We start from the raw sequence: 23,321 nt of genomic DNA on the forward strand, positions 1-23,321 counted from the left end.
AATTGTGTAATCTTTTCTGCAAGTTCCTCCTTAACAGTTATTTCATATATTTTCCTAAGGTGCTTTCCATATTCCTTTACGGGGGAGAAAGGAGGTGGGTCAGGGACCTTTGCTCTTCCTGCTTTTCCTTTGATCTGCCTGATGCTTTTGCCCATCAGCTTTCAAGTCTCATGAAATATGGCAGCTTGCATTTGAAGAGTTGGACTATGCTGACTTAGTGCCGTAGGCCTTTTCAAATCCGCGCCTCTGTTATCGATCTCATGCCTGTTCTTCAAATTCTTCGTTGTTCAAGGTGGTGAAAGGTTTTCTGAACATCCCTTGAGGTAAATGCCTTGGTAATTCCTTACAGTTAGTACAGTTAAATCAGTGGAACAGCTTGCCTTCAGAGCTTGTGGGTGCTGCATCACTGGAGATTTTTAAGACGAGACTGGACACCCATTTGTCCAGAATGGCATAGGTTAGTGATGGTGAACCTTTTAGAGACTGAGTGCCCAAACTGCAACCCAAAACCCACTTATTTATCTCCGGATGCCAGATGGGCGTGGCCCACTGGGTGGGCGTGGCTGTGGTCATGGCAGATTGGGTGTGGGCGTGGTCTCAATGTTGCTCGTGGGGAGGGAAGCCTGTGGGGGCTGGGCAGGGTCGGGGGAGATTCAGGGGGTCTCTGGCAGGTGGGGCGGTGGGCAGGAGGCTCGTCCTGCGAGGTGAGGTAAGGCGAGGTAGGGCGGGGGTGCCATTGTCGCAGGGCAAGGCGAAGCAGGGGCCGGGGCGATCGCTGCCTGACACCATTGGCCCCTGCACAAAGAGGCCAGCGAGCATATGGGGGCTGATAGTGTCTGTCAGCAGCCACAGCCTGCCAGCCCCTCGACCGGCGCACTGGGGCTCTGCAGCCCACCAGCAGCAGTTCAGAGAAGCCGCCTCTGAGCTAGACGGCCGGCTGACAGCTGAGGACGCGATGCAGTGGGTCTTGCCCAGGAAAAGGAGAGCATGTGAGGACAGGAGGGATGGGACGGGGGGAGAGGGAGGGAAACCAGCCATGCTGGGATGCATCCGGGCACGTGGGACCTCGGCAAGTTAGCGGGCAGCTGGTTGAAGAGGGATGGTTGCCATCTCTGGGACATGGTGCGCGCGCCCACAGAGAGGGCTCTGAGTGCCGCCTCTGGCACGCGTGCCATAGGTTCGCCACCACTGGCATAGGTCTCCTGCCTGAGCAGGGGGTTGGACTAGAAGACCTCCAAGGTCCCTTCCAACTCTTATTATTCTGTAAAGGAGCATTTCCTAGGCAGTCCATGGAAACATTTTATTGAATTTAGTATTTAGCATTTACCTAACCCTAACAGCGTACCACTTTGATTTTGCTTAAACCTGCAGATATCAAAAAAAAAAGAAAAGGTTAAACCATGGCAACTGGACCAAAGTTTACTAAAACCGAGACGTTTCGTTACTCATCCAGCTAGCTTCTTCAGTCAAAATGAAAATTTTGGGTAGGCAGAGTTGTCTTCTTTTTAATAAACTTTGGTCCAGCTGCCATGATTTAACCCTTTTTTAGATACTTTTGGCCTGGATGATTGAGTCTTCATTTACATGTCAAACCTGTAGAGGTAGTAGATTTTAACAAGTTCAGTTGTAGTAAAAAACAGGATCTCACGCTAGGGGAATATCCTCCTTCTCAAAGGAGGTAGTATTAAAAGCAAGCTTACAAAGGGTGGGGGGGAAACACTAAGTGCTGATTTGAGGAGGGTGGAGGGAAGGACACATACAGTAAATAGAAAGAGGAACAGGTTATAAAGGAAGGCTATAAAGGAGGAGAACGGATAAATAACCTGGACTGTTGAACTGGTATCAATGTGCCACCTTGATGACTGTGTCCAATTTTCAGCCTCACACTTCAAGAAGGTTTCAGAGAAATTAGAACAGATTGAAGATTCATAAAGGGGATGGATGAACTAGTCCAGGGGTAGGCAACCTTGGCTCTTTTATGACTCGTGGACTTCAACTCCCAGAATTCCTGAGCCAGCCATGCTGAGGGAAACGGGAGAGGTTTCCAAGCTGAGCCATGCTGGCTCAGGGATTCTGGGAGTTGAAGTCCACGAGTCATAAAAGAGCCCAAGGTTGCTTACCCCTGGACTAGAACTTTAAAACCTAAACTCTATGAAGATTTAAGGAGCTGAGTACAGGGAGTCCTCGACCTAATGACCACAATTGAGCTCCAGATTCCCATTGCTAAGCGAGACAGTTGTTAAGTGAATTTGGCCCCATTTTACGACCTTTCTTGCTATAGCTGTTAAGTGAATCCCTGCGGCTGTTAAGTCAGCTACACGGTTGTTAAGTGAATCCGGCTTCCCCGTTGACTTTGCTTGTCAGAAGATCGCAAAAGGGGATCACATGACCTCAGGACACTGCATAAATACATGCTATTTGCCAAGCGCCCGAGTTTTGTTGCACCATGGGGATGCTACAACAGCCATAAGTGTGAAAAATGGTCGTAAGTCAGCTTTTCCAGCGCCACAGAAACCTGGAGCAGTCAGTAAACCATTGTAAGTCGGGGATTTTTAAAAATTCTCCTTAAGAGACAGTTCGATAGCTCAAAATTAATTGAGGTGACTTCAAGGTTATTGTTGGGAGGCCTGGAAGAAGGTTAGGGACGGATCATCCTGGACAAAAATGAGTTCACGAACCCTGGCTTAAGATGGTGGTTCTCCAGCAGATCAGGACTGCCCTACGTTTCCTGGTTCATTGGAGTTAGACCAGCAAACGTCATTCTCATGGTTTGTCCCAAACAACCTCTGGCTTGTTGTGTGAATACAGCCATTGGCCTGTGTATTTTGTGGTATCTCGTTGATTGTCTTCACACATTGCACAGACCAGGTCCTCACTCAATATGGTTTGTTTTAGTGCAATGTTATTGCATGAATACCACAGATTTTGCTAACCGAGATTTAAAGTTTACTGAGCTAAGCTTCAGTCTAAGCACCACAGTTGGTCTTTTATTATTTTTTTTAAATGTTTGGACTGCCAAGGAGTGTCAGGAAATAGCTTGAATAGCGGCATCTTCTCATAATTCTTGGGTTTGGGGGTGTATGCCAAGAACAAAGAGCCCTACTTACAAGGAGAGTCACCACATCTCCCAAATCTGCCGTGGGCTGGGGTTGGGAACAAAAAGGCCTTTGAGCTGAGACTGAATAGAATCTTTTAAGTTCAGTCCTGTTTCTCCCATGTTTGGGCTACTGGGACGCTATCACATAGCAAAGCGGTTCCCATGTTTACTTCATTTCACTTGACAAATGGATGGAGGGATTCCCGTGAAAATACAACAGTTAAAGGGCTGTCGAAGGAAACCGTAGCTTTTGGCCTTCTAATTGTGTTTCGCTTCCCCTGAATCAGGTTTGTAGAAACCGAATGCTGCCTTGTACACAGCTCCAGTGAGGCTGAAAGGAAGAGATAGTCTTTACAGGTGGTACTCAAGTTACAGCGATTTGTTTAGTGACCATTCAAGCAGAGCTGAAACTTACGCAGCTTATTTCCATTTTTCACACTGGTCGACCACTGCAGCCTCCCCATGATCACGTGATCAAAATCTGGAGGCTCGGAAACTGGCATGTACTTACGACAGTTGCGGTGTCCTGGGACCATGGGATCCCCTTTGGGGAGTTTCTGACGAGCAGAGTCAATGGGGCAGCGAGATTCACTTTTAACAACCCTGTTACAAACCAGCAGCTGCAGTGTTTCACTTAGCGACTGCGACAGGAAGGGTCGTAAAATAGGGCGAAACCCACGTTCGCTTAGCCACGGGAACTTTGGGCTCAATTGCAGTCGTAAACCGAAGACTCCCCATAGTACACAATTGGGTCGCAACAAGGAAGACCATCGAAAGTGAATGTTTCCTGCACAAGATCAATTTCACCTGGAATAAGCGAAAGTAGCATAAGTAGAAAAAAAAATATTGAAAATTAAACGATTTGATGGCTAAATCTAAAAAGAAAGCATATGGGCGGGAAGTCGAGGATGGAAGCGGGATGGAATGGTTCCTTCAACAGGAAGAGCAACTCTGGGTGAAGTTGAGGGGGTGGGGGGGGGTCTTTTCCCAGTGTTTCTGTCCTTAATTGCATCCGTGAGAGCCTTCTCTTTGCCTCTCTCTCGTCTAGCTTCTTGCTGTCATTTTCTTTGGTTTGACTGGGCCACGTGCTTTGAAAGTAGTGAGCAGAAAGGAGGCTGAGCCACCTCTTCTCCCTAGCGCGGTGGTTCTCAACCTTTTTAATGCCGTGACCCCAACCGGTCGTAAGTCGAGGACCAAACCGGTCGTAAGTCGAGGACTAAACCGGTCATAAGTCGAGGACCAAACCGACCGTAAGTCGAGGACTAACCAGTCGTAAGTCGAGGACTAAACCGGTCGTAAGTCGAGGACTACCCAACCGGTCGTAAGTTTAGGACTTTCCCTGCCCAGGAGCGCCGCGCATGCGTGGTTCCGCCCCCTGCACTGGCCGAGGCGTAGCTGGCAAGCGGCAGAGACGGAGCAGGCCGACCACCAGCTGGCCCAGCCCAAGGGAGGTAAGGCACCCGCCGGAAAAGGGGGGAAAAATGGCGGACAAAAAAAATGGCGGACAGCCTTGCTTGGCGACCCCCGTGAAATGGTCGATCGACCCCAAATGGGGTCCTGACCCACAGGTTGAGAACCACTGGACTAGCAGGCCTTCCTTATGGAGCCTGGTTTATATTGAGAGATGCCCTGGGCCAGGCCGGGCTAGCCAAGATAAACTTAAAGCTGGAGGTATATTGTGAGCTGTTTCAGCTTAGAAGGAGGCATAACTGGACAGAGGCTTTAAAAATACTGCATTGGGTAGAGCAGTGGTTCTCAACCTTTTTAATGCCGCGACCCCAACCGGTCGTAAGTCGAGGACTAAACTGGTCGTAAGTCGAGGACTAAACCGGTCGTAAGTTGAGGACTAAACCGGTTGTAAGTCGAGGACTACCCAACCGGTCGCATGCGTGGTTCCGCCCCCTGCGCCGGCCGAGGCGTAGCTGGCAAGCGGCAGAGACGGAGCAGGCCGACCACCAGCTGGCCCAGCTCAAGGGAGGTAAGGCACCCGCCGGAAAAGGGGGAAAAAAATGGCGGACAGCCTTGCTTGGCGACCCCCGTGAAATGGTCGATCGACCCCAAATGGGGTCACGACCCATAGGTTGAGAACCGCTGGGGTAGAGAGAGCAAAATTCTATCATAATAGGTTATTTAATTTATATCCCACCTTTATTACTTTATAAATAACTCAAGGCGTGAACACATATAATACCTCCTCCTCCTCCTCCTTTCTCCACAGCAACAGCCCTATGAGGTTGGTTGGGCTGAGAAAGAGGGACTGGGTGCCTCAGATGGCTTTCGTGGCTAAGGCAGGACTAGAACTCACCGTCTCCTGGTGATTGGCCCAAAGTCACCCAGCCGGCTTTCCTGTCCATGGTGGGACTAAAACTCCCCGTCTCCTGGTGATTGGCCCAAAGTCACCCAGGTGGCTTTTGTGATTAGGGCAGGAGTAGAATTCACTGTTTCCTGGTGATTGCCCCAAAACTACCTAGTTAGGTTACATACCTAAGGCAGGACTAGAACTCACTGTCCCTGGTGATTGGCCCAAAGTCCACCAGCTGGCTTTTGTGTTGCCTAGGGCAAGACTAGAACTCACCATCTCCTGGTGATTGGCCCAAAATCAGCCAGGAGCCTTTTGCGATTAGGGTGGGGCTAAAACTCATTGTCTCCTGGTGATTGGTCCAAAGTCACCCTGGCCAGTTTTTGGGCCTAGGACAGGACTAGAAAAGACAATCTGTGGGAATAACAACCCTATTGAAACAGGATGCATCTTGTTCTTTGGATAGTGGGAAAATTTCCGTTTGCAACTATGACATGACACGGTTCAAAGACAAAATAATTCCTATTTCTCCAGACTCAAGTGGAGTTTGGGAACAAGAAATAAAACAGCTTCTACTGCACAAATTCCGCTGTGATCCATCATCCTGTCCTGTGTAGCTTTCAGCTATCCATACAGCCTATTTATAGAGAGAAACATAGTCTTGCGCACGGAGGGAGGATGCCAGCAAGTGTCCAGCAAATACAGCTTGTCTCTATATTTTATGTGCCAACTTAAAATTGTAATAACAAGCTGTCCCAGTTGCTGCAGACCTTTGCTGCAAAATGTCATTGGTTTTGAAACCAAGCTGACCCTGGCTTTAGCTGAGCATCTCCTTGTTTTCCCTGATCTGGTTTGCCTCAGTTGTGGTTTCTGACTGTATCACAACAAGTGGGAAAAGAATGCTTTAATACAAGCCTGTTTTAAATTTGATTTTAAGATCAGGTGTATAAAATTGGCTATTTCCTATTGGCTATTTAGCTTGCAAATTTTGTAGCACAGGTAGTCCTCGACTTACAACAGTTCGCTTAGCGACCGCTCAAATTTACAACAGTGACTTATGACCATTTTTCACACTTACGACCACTCCAGCAGCCCCATGGTCGCGTGATCAAAATTCAGGCTTGGCAACTGACTTGTATTTATGACAGCTGCAGTGTCCCGGGATCAAGTGATCCCCTTTTGCGACCTTCTGACAAGCAAAGTCAGTGGGGAAGCCGGATTCATTTAGCAACCATGCTACTCACTTTACAACTGCAGCGATTCACTTAGCAATGTGGCAAGAAAGATTGTAAAATGGGGTAAAACTCACTTAGCTGTCTTGCTTAGTAACATAAATTTGGGGCTCGGTTGTGGACATAAATCGAGGACTTGGAAAAATACAACTTGCAGTTTTCCTGATCAGATGTGCTAAATTGGGCTGTACAAGATCACACACTTAGATTACTCATTTGTTGATGTTTTCAAGTAAGGGAATGTTGGCCTTTTGCAAATAGAGCATAGTTAAAGTAAGTTATGATTGTGTCCATGTTTCAGTAAGAATAGAGCTGGAAGGGACCTTGGAGGTCTTCTAGTCTAGCCTAACTCATGCTTGAGCAGGAGACCCTATATACCAGTGGTGGCGAACCTATGGCATGCGTGCCAGAGGCGGCACTCAGAGCCCTCTCTGTGGGCACACGTGCCATGCCCCGGAGATGGCAACCGTCCCTCTTCAACCAGCCGCCCGCTAACTCGCCGAGGTCCCACATGGCCAAATGCATCCCAGCACCCATGCACTCACTGGCCTCTGTGTGCAGGGGATGATGGTGTCAGGCAGCAGCCGCCCCGGCCTCACCTTGCCCTGTGACAATGGCATCCCCGCCCTGCCTCGCCTTGCCTCACCTCACCCCGCAGGACGAGCCTCCTGCCCACCGCCCCACCTGCCAGAGACCCCCTGGATCTCCCCCAGCCCTGCCCGGCCCCCACAGGCGTCCCTCCCCACAAGCAACATCGAGCTGACCACGCCCACCTTGGCCACACCCACCCAGTCTGCCATGACCACCACAGCCACGCCCACCCAGCGGGCCACGCCCACCTGGCGCCCGGCGATAAATAAGTGGGTTTTGGGTTGCAGTTAAGGCGCACGGTCTCTAAAAGGTTTGCCATCACTGCTATATACCATTGGCTAAATAGCTAAATAAATAATTTTTTAAAATAGTTTACTAAATTGGAAATAGTTTAAATGAAAAACAGCGCAACACAGCCATCTAGTTCTGAGGAAGAATCCCCGTAGTCTAAATATGTTGGAACTCCCCAGATGTTTGGATCTTTTCATGCCAAGATTGAAAGTAGATAAAGAATTTCAAAGTTGGTTAATTTAAATCTAGGTTTACCCTTGGAATCAGAGTTGAAAATGTGTGCTAAGTGCTTATTAAAAAAAACGTGACCGAGGTCAAAGAGATAATTATGACAATAATTGTTTGTTTTATTTGCTTGCACTTGCTAATATGGAGGTGAAATGTAAACTGTCAGCCCCGATAACCAACTTTGCTGGAAGGATGCAAGAACCAAAGTCAAGGCAAACAAGGTCATTAATGCAATTTAAAAGCTGGCAATCATTCCCCCCCCTCTTAGGCTGTAGGGTAAAAATAGCTTTCACAACAGTTCTTGAAAGGAGCTGATTCAGCTCCTAAAGACTCCAGGATATCTCTAGCTTGATGCTAACTCATATTCCAAGTTTTAATGAAAACGAAGATGAAAAAAAAAATCCCGATTAAATAATTGTATGGCATACAGTTCAATAACTTCTGAAAATGAACTCTCTGCACAAACACTAAATAATTCATGTCATATCAGACAAGAGAAATATATTTTTACTAGAAACAATTACGATACCCTGAATAAACCATGATTTAAAGCATTCAGTTGACGCCTCCTGACCAGCGATTTAAATAAAATCCACCCTGGTTTGCCATTTTAGTGGGATTTCTACTTTTATTTTCGTGTCTACTCTTATAAGCCCTCCAACTTTTTTTTATTATATGTATATTTTGCAATTCAGCGGCATTAAAACCAGTCTATTGTTGAAGAGGCAATTTGATGTACAAATTGCCTGTTCTGTGTTCAGTTAGACATGTACATTAATGGGAAAATAATTATTGCAATGTTGAATTAATACTGTGGTTATGTTATCCGGAGGTACCAACGCTTCTCAGAATGTTTTCTGTTCAATTAAATCCTGTACTTTGCTTCTTCTTGCCAATATAGCATGGTGAGGCCTGCATGTGCATATCTTTGAACAACAGTACTTGCTAAAGTGATAGAAGCTCTTCCATTCACACTTACTGATTACAGGTAGTCCTTGACTTTGTTGTTGTTGTTAGTTGTGAAGTCGTGTCCGACCCATCGCGACCCCATGGACAACGTTCCTCCAGGCCTTCCTGTCCTCTACCATCTTCTGGAGTCCATTTAAGGTCATGGATGGGGCTTTGCTTGTTTGTTCGGCCCACTTGCTGGCATGCCGTGGACCGATAGTGGTCCGCGGACCGGGAGATGGGGACCCCTGGTGTAGAGTCTCCTGCTTGGGCGGGGGGTTGGACTAGATGACCTACAAGATCCCTTCCAACTCAGTTATTCTAGCTTATAACCCACTAGATATCTGGATGGACTTTAAGTTAGACTAGTGTCATATGTCTGATTAACGAAACACTAAAAAGGACTTTCAGGCATATTTTCTCCTAAAAGCATTTATTAATGTTACAGATACGTCAGCACAATATGGAGGAATGCTTAGATCTGCTTCTCTTCCGTAGGCATAACATTCCAAACATTTCCACTCCCTTATTGTAGGGTCATGGTTCACATCTTCCAATCAACTTGGAAGATGTGATTTACTTCCGGTTTCTTTCTCCCTGCTATCCTTATACTCCTCCCTCTTTCTTGGTTGCTGGTTTAACTATATAAATACCAGACAGTTCTGCACATTGTCAAAGCAAGAATATACAGTATTTGCAGCGTTGACAACTAGGATACTGATTGTGAACCTTTTGGGCTCAGTGTGTCAACAATTTGGAAAATGCCTAACTTGACTCTGCTTCTCCCTCCCTCCCTCCCTCTCTGCAAATGGTTGTAAGTTGAGGATTATCTATAGTTATCAGCTTTGCAGAGCAATACCATTCTCTCTCTCTCTCTCTCTGTCTCTCTCTCTCTCTCTCTCTCTCTCTCTGACACACACACACACACACACAAAACACACACACACAATTATAGAAGGTCTAGGACAGCGCGCCACAGTCAATTTCCCCACGGGACAATTTGCCATGGCCAACTCGCCAGAGGACAAGAGTTACACTAATATCGAAGAAATGGTGACATAGAGTCATTAAAGTAAGGATGCAAAAGGAAAGACAAAATGAAACGTGAATGACAAAAATCAAAATATTTTAAAAATTATTTTAAATAATTAAATTGTTGAATTGTTCTGTGGCAAACTGACCATGGCAAGTTGGCCTTGGTGAATTGGCAGCAGGAAGTTGGCCGCAGCAAATTGTCCATTTCTGAATCTAGGCATCCTGAACAACTTCACTTGGTAGCAGCCCCGAGGCTGGGCCAGAAGTGGAGGGCCAGACCTCCTCCTCTTCCTCCCTACTGCCACCGTTGCCTTTCAAAAAGGCCACCTTGCACTGTTCACACACATGCAGGCCCCATTCTCAGCCAGCCTCCCCAAATCACCTGAGAACAGGGTGTGCTTTCAAGAATCGTTGTTGTCTGTTGGTGGACTGTCATGGTAATGATTTAGAAGTTAACCAGCTGATGTAAGATGTATGATGTAATGTTGGGAATGACTCAGCAGAGTCTGTGTCCCTTTAAGAGCCAGCTGGGACTGTATCTCTTTAAGAGCTTTGTATAAAAGGGAAGGATCTGCAGATGTGTTCTCTCTCTTCCGCTTTTCCTGCTGTAACTGCTGTGTGTTGGAGACTGCTGTATTAACACGTGTATGTATATTGTTCCTGGTATATGATATTATAGATAGTGTAAGATAAACCATCATTTAATATAGACCACTGTTTACTGTGTTTATTCCTGGGTTATCTCAGCGCAATAAGACCGTGCATGCTCTGACATGAACTCTGGCACATCACCCTAAAACATTGGGCTGCGCCATCTTTGTCGCACCTGTCATAGCTTTGCCATCACTGGACTAGGGTGTGGAAAGCACGTAGTTGAAAGCCACATGGGCATGTCCACGTAGTCCCCAGCTGCGAAGCTCCACTGTTAATTTTGAATAACCTCATTTGCAGGATATCTGGGCCAGTCCAATCAGCCATCTGAGCAGAGCACCGCTCTTTTAATCTGACTTAAGAGTTAAAACAGATACCCGAGAGTCAAAAGTTAAATCCAAAACCGTACAGTCTTATATAAAGCAGGGCTGCTGCAAGCATTAAGCTGAACCGATACCTACAATGGAGTTTGTCATATGCTGTGTTATAACTGTGAAGGTTGCTAACTGTGCTTTTTTTAAAATGTCTTTCAGATTCTCAATGGCTTCTAAGAAGTCGGGGTCTGATTTTCACGGTAAGTGAATGGCAAGGGCTGGATGCGTTATCCCTCTGAATGTAGTTTCTCCGTGATGGTTAAATGAAGGATTCTGACCGTGGGATTTAATTATTCATGGAAACCTAATAGGCTTTATTGGTTGTCTTCGACAATTTAGCCCAACATATCCATTGCTAAGCAAGACAGTTGTTCTAAGTGAGTTTTGCCCGGTTTTGCCACGGTAGAACTAGCAATAGCACTTAGACTTACCGTGTTTCCCCAAAAGTAAGGCCTACACCAACAATAAGCCCTAGCTTGATTTTGGGAGGATGGGCCTAATATAAGCCCTGTCCGAAAAATAAGCCCTAGTTTTGGGGCGAGGCACACACCTAAAAATCAAGCTGGGGTGGGGGTGTGGAGCTGCTCCACCCGCCCCGCACCCGCTTACCTTGCATCAGGCCTCTCCTTGCGGGCCCACTTCTTCTTCTGAGGCCTCTTCTGCAGCCACGCCTGCATTTCTCAGCCACAGGGCTTTCCAGGAGGCCTGTTCAGCCGAGAACCGAGCTATGGATTGAATCCATAGCTCGGTTCTGCAAGACCTCAGCAGCTGAGCACCAAACTATGGATTCAATCCATAGCTCGGTACTCGGCTGCTTAGGCCTTCTGGAAAGGCCTGACTACAAAATGCAGGCCCGAATGCAGCTGCAGAACTTCGGCCCCAGAAGAAGTGGACTGGCTGGGTGGGGCTGTCGGTGAGGTAAGACCTACCCCGAAAATTAGACCTGGTGCCTCTTGGAGGGTAAAAAAAAAAAAAGACCCGGTCTTGTTTTTGGATATATACCGCTTCAGAGTGCTTTATAGCCCTCTCTAAGTAGTTTAGAGAGTCAACATATGGTCCCCAACAATCTGGGTCCTCATTTTACTGACCTTGGAAGGACGGAAGGCTGAGTCAACTTTGAGCCGGTGAGACTCAAACTCCCGGCTGTGGGCAGTGAGTTAACCTGCAGTGCTGCGTTCCAACCATTGTGCAACCAGGGCTTAGTAGTTAAATGACTCACTTCAGTTGTTAAGCTGGTCACGTGGCTGGTCATTGATTCTGGCTTCCCCATTGACTTTGCTTGTCACAAAAGGGGGCATCACGTGACCCCGGGACACTGCGACCATCATAAATACGAGCCAGTTGCCAAACATCCAAATTTTGATCACGTCACCGCAGGGATGCTGCAACGGTTGTAAGCGTGACAAATGGTCCTAAGCCTCTTCTTTCAGTGCCGTTGTAACTCTGATCAGTCACTAAAACGAATGGTTGTACGTCAAGGACTGTCTCTACACTGAAGCGGATGACTGTTTTGCAGATGTGCAAGTTGCCAGAGCAATTTACAGAGGTTGGAAATGAGCAGTTTGAGATTTGAGAGATCAAATGACAACAGGGAACAGCTCAAGCCAGATAAATCTGTCAGTTGAATCCAAACATCTGGAGAATGAACCTCTTTTACAAGTCAGTTCCTGAGATGGGACCAAACGCCAGAACTGGCGGTCTGCCTTGGGTCACCTCCTTCTCAGACACTTGAGATGGCAAGAGGCATTACAGGTAGCCCATAATATCCATTTTGTGTTACAGTCTGGCATATTTGTGCAGTCTGGCTGGGCTTAACCTTCGAAACAGCCTAGTTGCTTATCATAATAAGCATCCTTAGTCTGGAAAATAGGAAATGCTGAGCACCAAAGAATGGAGGCCTTTGAACTCTGGTGCTGGAGAAGACTCCTGCGAGTCCCCTGGACTGCAAGGCGATCAAACCGGTCAGTCCTAGAGGAGATCAACCCTGACTGCTCTTTAGAAGGCCAGATCCTGAAGTTGAAACTCAAGTCCTTTGGCCACCTAATGAGAAGGAAGGACTCACTGGAGAAGAGCCTAATGCTGGGAAAGATGGAAGGCAAGAGAAGAAGGGGACGACAGAGAATGAGGTGGCTGGATGGAGTCCCTGAAGCAGTAGGCCTGAGCTTCAATGGACTCCAGAAGATGGTAGAGCACAGGAAGGCCTGGAGGAACGTTGTCCATGGGGTTGCGATGGGTCGAACACGACTTCGCAACTAACAACAACAAAGTCTGGAAAAAGCAGGAGAAAATACTGCGATTTCTTAAAGTTTTCTCTCAAAGCATCACGAGCTGTGGAAGCCTGGGATGATGTTCCACAAGGAGGGAGTCGCCACAGAGAAGGCCCTTCTTCTTGATCCCACCAAATGGACCTCCTTCAGAGAGGGGAATCCATAACATTCCCTGCCTCTCCACTCTGGTGGGTTGGGTAGAGAAGACTGGGGGGGAAAAAATGATCCTTCAGAAGAATGTAACACATATACCTTCATTGTTACTCTGTTCTTTTTTTTTTTTCTAATGTAAAGGTCATTGGAAGCTGGTCATGCAAACTTTACAACTGGACTAGAGGACTTTAGCTCTGATTTATAAGAGAGCTGCAGTCCATACAAGCCCTGTCAAGATTTTTAATGTTTCTTTTAACAAGGATTATGTTAATTGGGTAGGGGCTGTAACGTTTAGTAAGCTTTGAGAGTTTCCTAGGATATTTACTTTTCAGACAGAAAGTGCATAACTGGAATGCTGTTTGGAGTAAACCCTACCCCCCCCACACCCACAACTTTCTTCATAGATCCTTTGTAGGAAGATACGCCTGCCAACTGGGAAGTGTAAATCCTTGGGTCTCCTGTTAGTGCTGTGATTTGTTCAAAGCTTAAAATTAATCCTCCCGATTATCAGATCCACTTTTTTTAAGGTCAGGGCTTGACGGTAGAGCCTAGAAGAAGCACCAATCAGCTGGAATGTTGCAGCATCTCCAGGGTCTTGTGATTTACATTCAGATGCTTGGCAACCGATTCATATTTATGACGGTCACAGTGTCCCAGGGTCAGGTGAAGTGACCAAAACCTGCTGCAACCACCCAGCAGATGGGGGGGGGGGAATAAAAACCAAACACCCCCCACCCCACCTCCGCTGCCAATCCTCAACAGAAATGCTCACAACAATGAAAACCTCAGACAGGAGGAAGAGCGCCGCCGGGTGGGCAGGCAGCTGTCTTGCTCGACTGTGGCTTGGGGGGCACTTTTTTCAGTGCCATTGTAACTTCGAACAGTCACTAAGCGAACTGTTGTAAGTCGAGGACTACCTGTACTTTATTAATTTTTTCCTTTTTTTTTTTTTTTTTTTGTCATCAAGTTTTTGACACCTTGCTAGGCGACTGGTGGTACTCGGATGTTGCCATATCCTAAAAGTGGTACAATGGGTGAAAAGGTTGGAAAGCCCTGTGCTAAATCACTGTCTGTCTTCTTCCTTTCAGGGCTGGTCAGCTACCTTGACGATGTTCCATTTAAGATAGGAGAAAAGTTCAGAAGACCAGCTAAAGTTGGCTTGCCCATTGGTTTCTATTTGCCAGAATCTCTACAACTGATAAGCGAAGCCCAGGTGAGTCCTAAATTCTGAACATTTTTTAAAGATGGTGCTTCCACCTGTTTAATCTGTCGAATCACAATTAGGAAAAAAAATAGTACATTTAAAGATTGCTAGTTTCTAACTTACGTCCCTTAATTCATCTCACTTCAGTCTAAAGCCCCTCTCTTGTTGACCTCATTGGGTCGATTCCTTCCGTTTCCTTAAAATAGATCTGTTTGTTTTGTTTGCATCTCTGCTGTGTTGTCTGTAGAAGTCAAATAACAAAACAGCAGATCTGCAGCCCACGTTGTCTGTATATATTTGTTAATCATCAGGGAGAAGGTCTGTAGAAGTTGCAGTAAAAGGCAGAGGTCCTCTTTCGTTTGAAGTTCCTCTTTCTTTTGAAGATTTTAGAATGGTAGGCAAATGGTCTGAGGTGTCCTCACAGCCAGGGTGTTTTGAGGGCATACTTGGTCTTTGCAAAAGTTATCTTAACAAGGGCTCCCTATCTGGTTCTCAATAAACTACCCAAAAGGATCTGATGGTGCCTTTATCAAGAGATGCTTTTCCTTTGGAGGAAATATCTTAGCTCTCAGAGTTTTCCAATGCAGGGTCCTTGGTGCCCTCTGAGCTTGGTGGTTTTCTTGCAGACGTTTCATCATCCAAACTAGGTAACATCATCGATGCTAGAAGGGAGTGGGGTTGGCTCTGATTTTATATACTAGTATATAAAAATGAGAGCAAACCCCACTTCTTTCTAATGCTGATGATGTTATCCAGTTTGACAATGAAATGTCTGCAAGAAAACCACCAATCTCAGAGAGCACCAAGGACCCCACAATCATCATTCTCCTCCTCCTCCTCCTCCTCCCTCTCTCCTTTATTTTCTCCCCCTCCTCCCCCTCTTTCTCCTTTTCCTCCTCCTCCCTCTCTCTTTACTCCTCCCTCCCTCTCCTCTCTCTTTACTTCCTCCTCCTCCTTCCTCCTATACTACCACTCCTTCATTTCTCAATCCCCGCTACCTTCTAGCACTGATGATGTTACCTAGCTGGGTCATGAAACATCTGCAAGAAAACCACCAAACTCAGAGAGCACCAAGGACCTCACAATCCTCCTCCTCCTCCTCCTCCCTCCTTTATTTTCTCCCCATCCTCCCCCTCTCCTTTTCCTCCTCCCTCTCTCTTTACTCCTCCCTCTCTCTCCTTTTCCTCCTCCTCCTCTCTCTCTTTACTTCCTCCTCCTTCTTCTCCTTCTTCCTATACCACCACTCCTTCATTTCTCAATCCCCGCTCCCTTCTAGCACTGATGATGTTACCTAGCTGGGTCGTGAAACCTCTGTCAGGAAACCAAGTTCAGAAAGCACCGACCTGCCACCTGTGGAGGAGATGGATTGTTTATAAATAGAGTTTGTGGAGTTAGAGATATTAATAATTGTTTACCTATATTTGAACATTAGTCTGGGACTTGGTTTGGGAAGTCCGGGGGGGGTGGGATATAATATAATATTGTGTAATACTTGTGATGGTGTTTTTTTTTGGAAAATAATAAAAATTTTATATTGAAAAAAAAAAAAAGAAAGCACCGACGACCCCACACTTCAACCCTGAGCTACGAATCTTCTCTTCCATTGGTTCTCCAGCCGGTTACCCTGATTCCTTTCTCTCTTTTCAGTATGACTTCTCACTGGAAAAGAAAACCATCGAGTGGGCTGAGAACATTAAAAGAATACAAGCCGTCCAGGAAGAAACCGAGCGGAAATATAAGGAGGCCCTAGCCAACATGAAGGGGGCCTCGGAGGAGCAGCTCTCCGAGGGTTGTGGTCCAGGGGCCGCCCTGCCTCTCCCCATCAACCCCATCCTGGCCGGCCTGCATCACAACTCCATCCTTACTCCCACCCCAGCCAGCAGCAGTGCTCTGAAGCAGAAAGTCTTGAGCCCCCCTCACACCAAGGCCGACTTCAACCCGGCAGACTTTGAGTGTGAAGAAGACCCTTTTGACAAGCTGGAGCTGAAGACCTTAGACGACCGGGAAGAGCTGAAGAACATCCTTCAGATCCACGTCGACGCCACGGGGCCCATCGTCGCCCAGCTGCTCGACCACAGCTTGCCCAGAGTGGCATCTCAGTCGGTTTTGCAAGACCAGGAGGTCTTGGCCTCTCTGGAAAGGGTGACTTTGGACCTCAAGCCTCTGCACAAACCCAACGGTCTCGTGGCCTTGCCTCAGCTGGGCGGGCACGAGAAGATGTCCCTGTCGTCCAAAGGGTCCCTCTCGCCCGTGACGTCGGTGAGCAACATCAAATCCCTCTCCTTTCCAAAGCTGGATCTGGACGAGAACGACCTGCAGACGGCAAGGCTGGCAAACGCCTACCGTACACACAACGGCACTCTCCTCGGCTCTTTACCGGACAAAGCCAATGAACTGAATGGACATCACGTGATCAGGGTTTCCACCTTCGGTGCGGACCCCGGCCTGGACCCCCGAACGTTATCCTCCGGTTCCAGAGGTCCTTCCCAGCCCACCTCCGTAGCATGTACAGAAGACATTCCGGTCCTCACTACGAGCACAGCGGTGAGCACTGCGCTTTGGGGGGGTAGAGCGCGAGCTTTGATGAGAAGAGGGGGGGGCTGTATTCCCCCCCCTTTCACAATTTTTATTTTGTTCCAAAGATTAAAAGACAAAATCCAAAGGGGGGGAAAAAATCAGACACACAACAAAACCGGACAAAAGCAAGTTGTTTTGTGGCTGTTTTGTATACTGCTCACAAAAATAAAAGGGAACATTTTAACATGGAACTGAAGGAGTTTGCGTTCCCTTTATTTTTGTGAGCAGTATATTAAATAAAGCCATGTTCCCTAATTGGGACCGAATTTTGGAAGGCTGAAATTAAGCGGGGGATGGAATACAGACAATCCTCGACTTGCAACCATTCGTTTAGTGACTGAAGTTACAGTGGCACTGAAAAGAAAAGTGACTCCTCACCATTTCTCACATTGATTGCTGTTGGAGCCTCCCTCTGGTCACGTGATCAAAATTCGGCAACTGGCTCGTATTTATGACGGTTGCAGTGTCCCGGGGTCGCGTGATCCCTTTTTGCGACCAAAAATCAATGGGGGGAAGTCAGATTCCTTTACAACTGTGTTAGTAACAACTGCAGCGATTCACTTCACAGTTGTGGCAAAGCTCATTTAACAATTGTCCCGTTTAGCGCCAGAAATTTAGGGTTCCATTGTTGTAAGGTAAGGACTACCTGTTACTTTGGGGGAAATATATTTCTGGCTTCTTGGACTGATGTGATTGGAGTATAGAGGGCGTTGAGGATTTCCAGATTTTAAAATAATAGGCAGTTCTCGACCTACGACCACAATTGAAAAAAAAAATTTCTGTTGTTAAGTGAGACATTCATTAGGTGAGTTTTGCTTCATTTTACGACTTTTCTTGCTGCAATTGTTAAGTGAATGATTGCAGTTTTTAAGTAACCCGGTTGTTAAGCGAATCGGGCTCTCCCGTTGACCTTTGCTGGTCAGAAGGTCGCAAAAGGGGATCACGTGACCCTGGGGAACGCTGCAACGGTCATAAGTGTGAACCGGTTGACAAGCCTCTGAATTTTGGTCACGTGACCACAGGGATGCTGCAATGGTCGTAAGTGTGAAAAACGGTCCTAAGTCACTTTTTTCAGTGCCATTGTAACTTCAAACAGTAACTAAACGAACTGTTGTAAGTCAAGGACTACCTGCAACCATTTTGGGTGTGTTTTAAATCTGGGGATAGAAAACTAGGACTTCATTGGAGAGAGAAAAAACCCACATCAAAACCAGCTGAGATGATGTGGCAGGATTGCAGAAGCCTGGCGGGGGTGGCCCTGAATGGTGTGTTCACACAGCTCAAGGGTAATGGGGGGGTGGGGTCGTCCTTGATGCCCATTTTTTTCAGGTACCCACCCAAACCCTAGTTTCACACCTGCAGCTGGAAGAAGTGCAGAGAAAGGCAGCTAAAATAGGGGACTCAACATTTTCCATATTAAAAAAAGGATAATTTTTAATTATCCCATACATGCTATCAGCATTTGTTTTACAGTGGATGCACAGGGTATCAACCCTTTCATTGAACTGTTTGCCATTGGTTCCTGATCTCCTTCATCGGTCAGCTGTTAGCTCTGATCCTGAGGGTTTTTTTTTTATAGGATCAGAGCTAATGGTTACAACAGCACTTTTGTTTTTTAGTTACTTTGTAACTTCAAACTGTCAGTGGAATAGGGATAGCGATAGAATAGAATAGAATAGAATAGAATAGAATAGAATATGGAGGAATAGAATAGAATAGAATAGAATATGGAGGAATAGAATAGAATAGAATAGAATAGAATAGAATAGAATAGAATAGAATAGAATAGAATAGAATATCGAGGAATAGAATAGAAAATATGGAATGGGATAGAATAGAATAGAAAATATGGAATGGAATGGAATAGAATAGAATAGAAAATATGGGATGGGATAGAATAGAAAAGAATAGAATAGAATAGAATAGAATAGAATAGAATAGAATAGAATAGAATAGAATAGAAAATATGGAATGGAATAGAATAGAAAATATGGAATGGAATAGAATGGAATAGAATAGAATAGAATAGAAAATATGGGATGGGATAGAATAGAATAGAATAGAATAGAATAGAATAGAATAGACAGAGTTGGAAGGGACCTTGGAGGTCTTCTAGTCCAGCCCCCTGTTCAGGCAGGAAACCCTATACCATTTCAGACAAATGGCTGTCCAGACTTTTTAAAAAAAACCTCCAGTGTTGGAGGAATAGTAACATTGAAGACTAGCCTGTATTGTTTTTAATCAACAAACTTGATTATACCACTAGTCACCTCTGAATCCAGGTGTTTCATAAATACAGCCGGTCCTTAACTTACAATAGTTCGTTTAGTGACCATTCGGAGTTACAACGGCACTGAAAAAAGTGATTTACGACTGTTTTTCACACAACCCTTGCAGCATCCCCATGGTCACATGATCAAAATTCAGCCGTTTGGCAACTGACTCAGAATTACGCTGGTCCCGGTATCCCTGGGTCAGGTGATCCCCTTTTGCTACCTCTGACAAGCAAAGTCAGCGGGGAAACTATATTCAGTTAACAACTGTGTTACTAATTTAACAACTGCAGTGATTCACTTAATAACTGTGGCATGAAGGTCGTCAAATGGGGCAAAACCCACTTGATAACTGTCTCGCTCAGTAACAGAAATGTTGGGCTCAGTCGTGGCCGTATGTCGAGGACTCCTTGTAATGATTTATCTTTTCCTTCCCTGAGCAAGACCCATTTCTCCAGTTTTGCCACATGAGCCATTGGGGTTTCGGACAGATTGAACAGAAAAACATGTCAGTGTGCTTCAATTTTAGGTATATCATCTAGTGTAGATTAGTATTTTTCAATCCTGGCAACCTGAAGTTGTGTGGACTTCAACTCTGGAAATTGAAGTCCAGAGTTTCAAGTTGCCAAGACTGAGAAACAGTGGTGTAACTTATACCCAGATATGGCCAGGGGAAGTAGTAATTGTTGAGTTGTCCCAACACCTGCAGTGAAGGGAGAGTGGATTTTCCTAACAGAGATCCTCTTTGCTCTGCCTACGTGGATTAAGCCCTAATCCCACGGCTCTTGTGGGTGTTATTGACGCTGCTTCTTTAAAAGTCAGATTTTGTCCCCTGGATTTGGTCTAGTGATTTTACCTTGTGGAGGCTATTTTTGGTTGGCTTTTTCACTGTCAGTTCTCCAGGCTTTTTGGACAAATCTTGATCAGCTTCCTGCTTTCTCCGTTTCTTTTCCTCGTTCATGGTTGGTAGGTAAGTAGGTAGGTAGACAGTAGACAGGTAAATGAGATAAATTGAGATGTAGGTAGGTAGAGATAGGCAGACGATAGATGGAGAGATAGTTTGGATAGATCAGTGGTTCTCAACCTGTGGGTCGGGACCCCATTTGGGGTCGATCGACCATTTCATGGGGGTCGCCAAGCAAGGCTGTCCGCCATTTTTTTCCCCCTTTTCCGGTGGGTGCCTTACCTCCCTTGGGCTGGGCCAGCTGGTGGTCGGCCTGCTCTGTCTCTGCCGCTTGCCAGCTACTCCTTGGCCGGCGCAGGGGGCGGAACCACACATGCGTGGCGCTCCCGGGCAGGGAAAGTCCTCGACTTACGACCGGTTTAGTCCTCGACTTATGACTGGTTTAGTCCTCGACTTACGACCGGTTGGGGTCGCGGCATTAAAAAGGTTGAGAACCACTGGGATAGATAGATGGAGGCAGAAGAGATAAATAGAAGATGTAGGTAGGTAGTAGACACGTAGATGAGATAAATAGTTATGCAGATAAATGATAAGATAAGATAGATAGATAAAAATGCCTGGATGAAGGCTTCCACTTTGACTTAGGAGCGGTGCCGGTGTTCTGCCTTCCCCTCAAGACATTCCCATTCTTTCCCTTTTGTTAGGTAACTCACCAAAGTTTCCAGACTTCCCAAGTGCCCAAGACTACCAGCAGCTGTACAAAAGGGCCCGGCAATTTTGCCTATGGGGAGGTGCTGCAGGCCCTGTCCTCCAGCGAACGAGAGTATCTCGAAATCGTCGTGGGCATGGGCTACTCTTACGAAGAGGTCTTAAAAGCGATGAAGAGGAAGGGGCAGAGCATAGACCAGGTAAGAAAGAGGAAGATCTCGTCCATACATCTGGGAAAAGGGAGCAAGTGACACCCAAGTCAATATTGGCTGTGGTTTGAGTGCTCAGAGGTGACACCCCAGTTTGTTCCTTGTCATTTTGGCATCACCCCCCCTGGTATTTGCAGCATAGAAAAGGCTGACAGTGGGTCAAGAACTTAATGGTGCTTTGATGGAGAGAGGGAACACCTGGGAGAATTTTTCTTACTTACCTATTGGTCTAATTTAAATCCCACCCTTACTATTTTTATAAATAATTCAAGGCGGTGAATATCTCCTATTTTCCCTTACCATAACCACCTTGTGAGATGATCTGAGCCAGACATGTCAAACCCAAGGCCTGGGGGCCAGATGCGGCCTGTGATGTGGTTTCATGTGGCCCGTGAAGCCATCCTGGAAACAGTGAGGGAACGGCCCCCGCTGCCTTGGCCCTGACCCAGGCTGCCTGGGAGCCAATGTACAATTTTGTGGTGGCCATCTATGCTGAAACAGATTCAGTCTTAGCTCCACAAGGCCGTCCGAAAACAGCGAGGAACCAGCCGTTGCCGCGTCAGCCCCGCCCCCTGGGTGCATGCTGGGGAGGTGTCATCCTTTGTGAGGAATGAAGAAATGCACCATCGCCTGGAAGTGGCCAGCAAATGGCCCTGGCCTACTTCACATATCCAGCTTGATGGGCTCCGGGGGAGGGGTTTCGGCAGGCTCTTCCAGTGGACCATGCCTTGGCGCTTGCCCTGGTCCCACCCCCTTCTGCCAGAGACCCTCAGATCTGTCCCACTCCTGCCCAGGCCCCCACAGGCACCTTTGACGCGAACGATGTAGAGCTGGCCATGCCCACCCAGTAGGCCACACCCACTCCAGCCATGCCCACCCAGTAGGCCGCGTTCACCCTAGCCACACCTAACCGGCCCCCCGAGGACAACCACAATGCTGATGCAGCCCTCAATGAACTTGAGTTTGACACCCCTGATCTGAGCTGAGAGGGACTGGCTCAAGGTCATCCAGCTGGCTTTCGTGTCTATGGCAAGACTAGAACTCCCTGTCTCCTGGTGACTGGCCCAAAGTCACCCAGCCAGCTTTCATGCCTAAGGTGGGACTAGAACTCACCATCTCCCGTTGTTTGGCCCAAAGTCACACAATCAGTTTTCATGGTTAAGGCAGGACAAGAAGCAAACTAACCAAGGAGAGAAACAACCTGGAATTAAGGAGAAACTTCCTGAGAGTGAGAACAATTAACCAGTGGAACAACCTGCCTCCAGAAACCGTGGGTGCTCCAACAGTGGAGGTTTTCAAGAAGAGATTGGACAGCCATTTGTCTGAAACGGTATAGGGCTGTCTGCTTGAGCAGGGGGCTGGACTAGAAGACCTCTAAGGTCCCTTCCAACTCTTGTCATTCTGTTATTCTGCTAAATATTTTTGGAACTGATCACGCCTGATGATTGTTTCGATCGGAAGATGGATACTGCCCCATGTTCATATTCTACAGGTAGTCCTCAACCTATGACCACAATTGAGCCCAACATTTGTGTTGTTAAGCAAGTCATTTGTTAAGTGAGTTTGACTCCATTTTACGACCTTTCTTGCCAAAGTTGTTAAATGAACCACTGCAGCTGATAAGTTAGCAACCCGGTTGTTAAGTGAATCTGGCTTCCCCATTGAGTTTGCTTGTGAAAAGGTCGCAAAAGGGGATCACGTGACTCTGGGATACAACAACGGTCATAAAAAATATGAACCAGTTGCCAAGCATCTGAATTCTAATCACGTGACCCCGGGGATGCTGCAAAGGTCACAACTGTGAAAAACGGTTATAACCCACGTTTTAGTGACTTTGAACAGTCACTAAACGAACTGTTGCAAGTCAAGGACTACCTGTACATAAGTGGGAATCGGAATAGCATTGAAAATGAAATTTGTGGATGGTACGAGCAAAATCATAAGCCTTTTTCCGAAACAGTTCAGAGCTATTGGTAGAATCAGGTGAGAAGATCCTGGTCAGTTCAGGCAGCTCAACTCTAGAAAAGATGACATTAGACTCGCAGAACAAATGTCCCGGCTCATTTCTCTCTGGATTCTTGATGGCTTTTCCATCAAGCGGGATTGGCCTAGGGGGGGATTTTATAGGGATTTTAAAGGGATTTTATAATATCAAATTTAATACAGGTTATTTAATATATATTTTAATTTGGCTTTTAGAGATATTTATTGTATTGTACTGTTTTTATTTACCTGTAAGCCGCCCTGAGTCCCTCGGGAGAAGGGCGGGGTATAAATGGA

At 46.5% G+C, this 23,321-nt stretch overlaps 1 protein-coding gene across 1 annotated transcript in view; it reads left to right on the forward strand.

The window, feature by feature from the left end:
* The window catches only part of UBAP1 (ubiquitin associated protein 1), a 34,091-nt gene that overhangs the window by 8,134 nt on the left and 2,636 nt on the right, over nt 1-23,321 (forward strand). The window contains exons 2-5 of the mRNA XM_015824046.1: nt 10,906-10,946; nt 14,255-14,379; nt 16,018-16,914; nt 20,829-21,032. Coding sequence (XP_015679532.1) covers nt 10,913-10,946; nt 14,255-14,379; nt 16,018-16,914; nt 20,829-21,032 — 1,260 coding nt within the window. The 5' untranslated portion in view covers nt 10,906-10,912. The remainder of the gene's footprint in view (nt 1-10,905; nt 10,947-14,254; nt 14,380-16,017; nt 16,915-20,828; nt 21,033-23,321) is intronic.

This window comes from Protobothrops mucrosquamatus, unplaced genomic scaffold (assembly GCF_001527695.2).
Source record: "Protobothrops mucrosquamatus isolate PMUCROS unplaced genomic scaffold, P.Mucros_1.0 scaffold2095, whole genome shotgun sequence".
Taxonomy (NCBI): Eukaryota; Metazoa; Chordata; class Lepidosauria; order Squamata; family Viperidae; genus Protobothrops; species Protobothrops mucrosquamatus.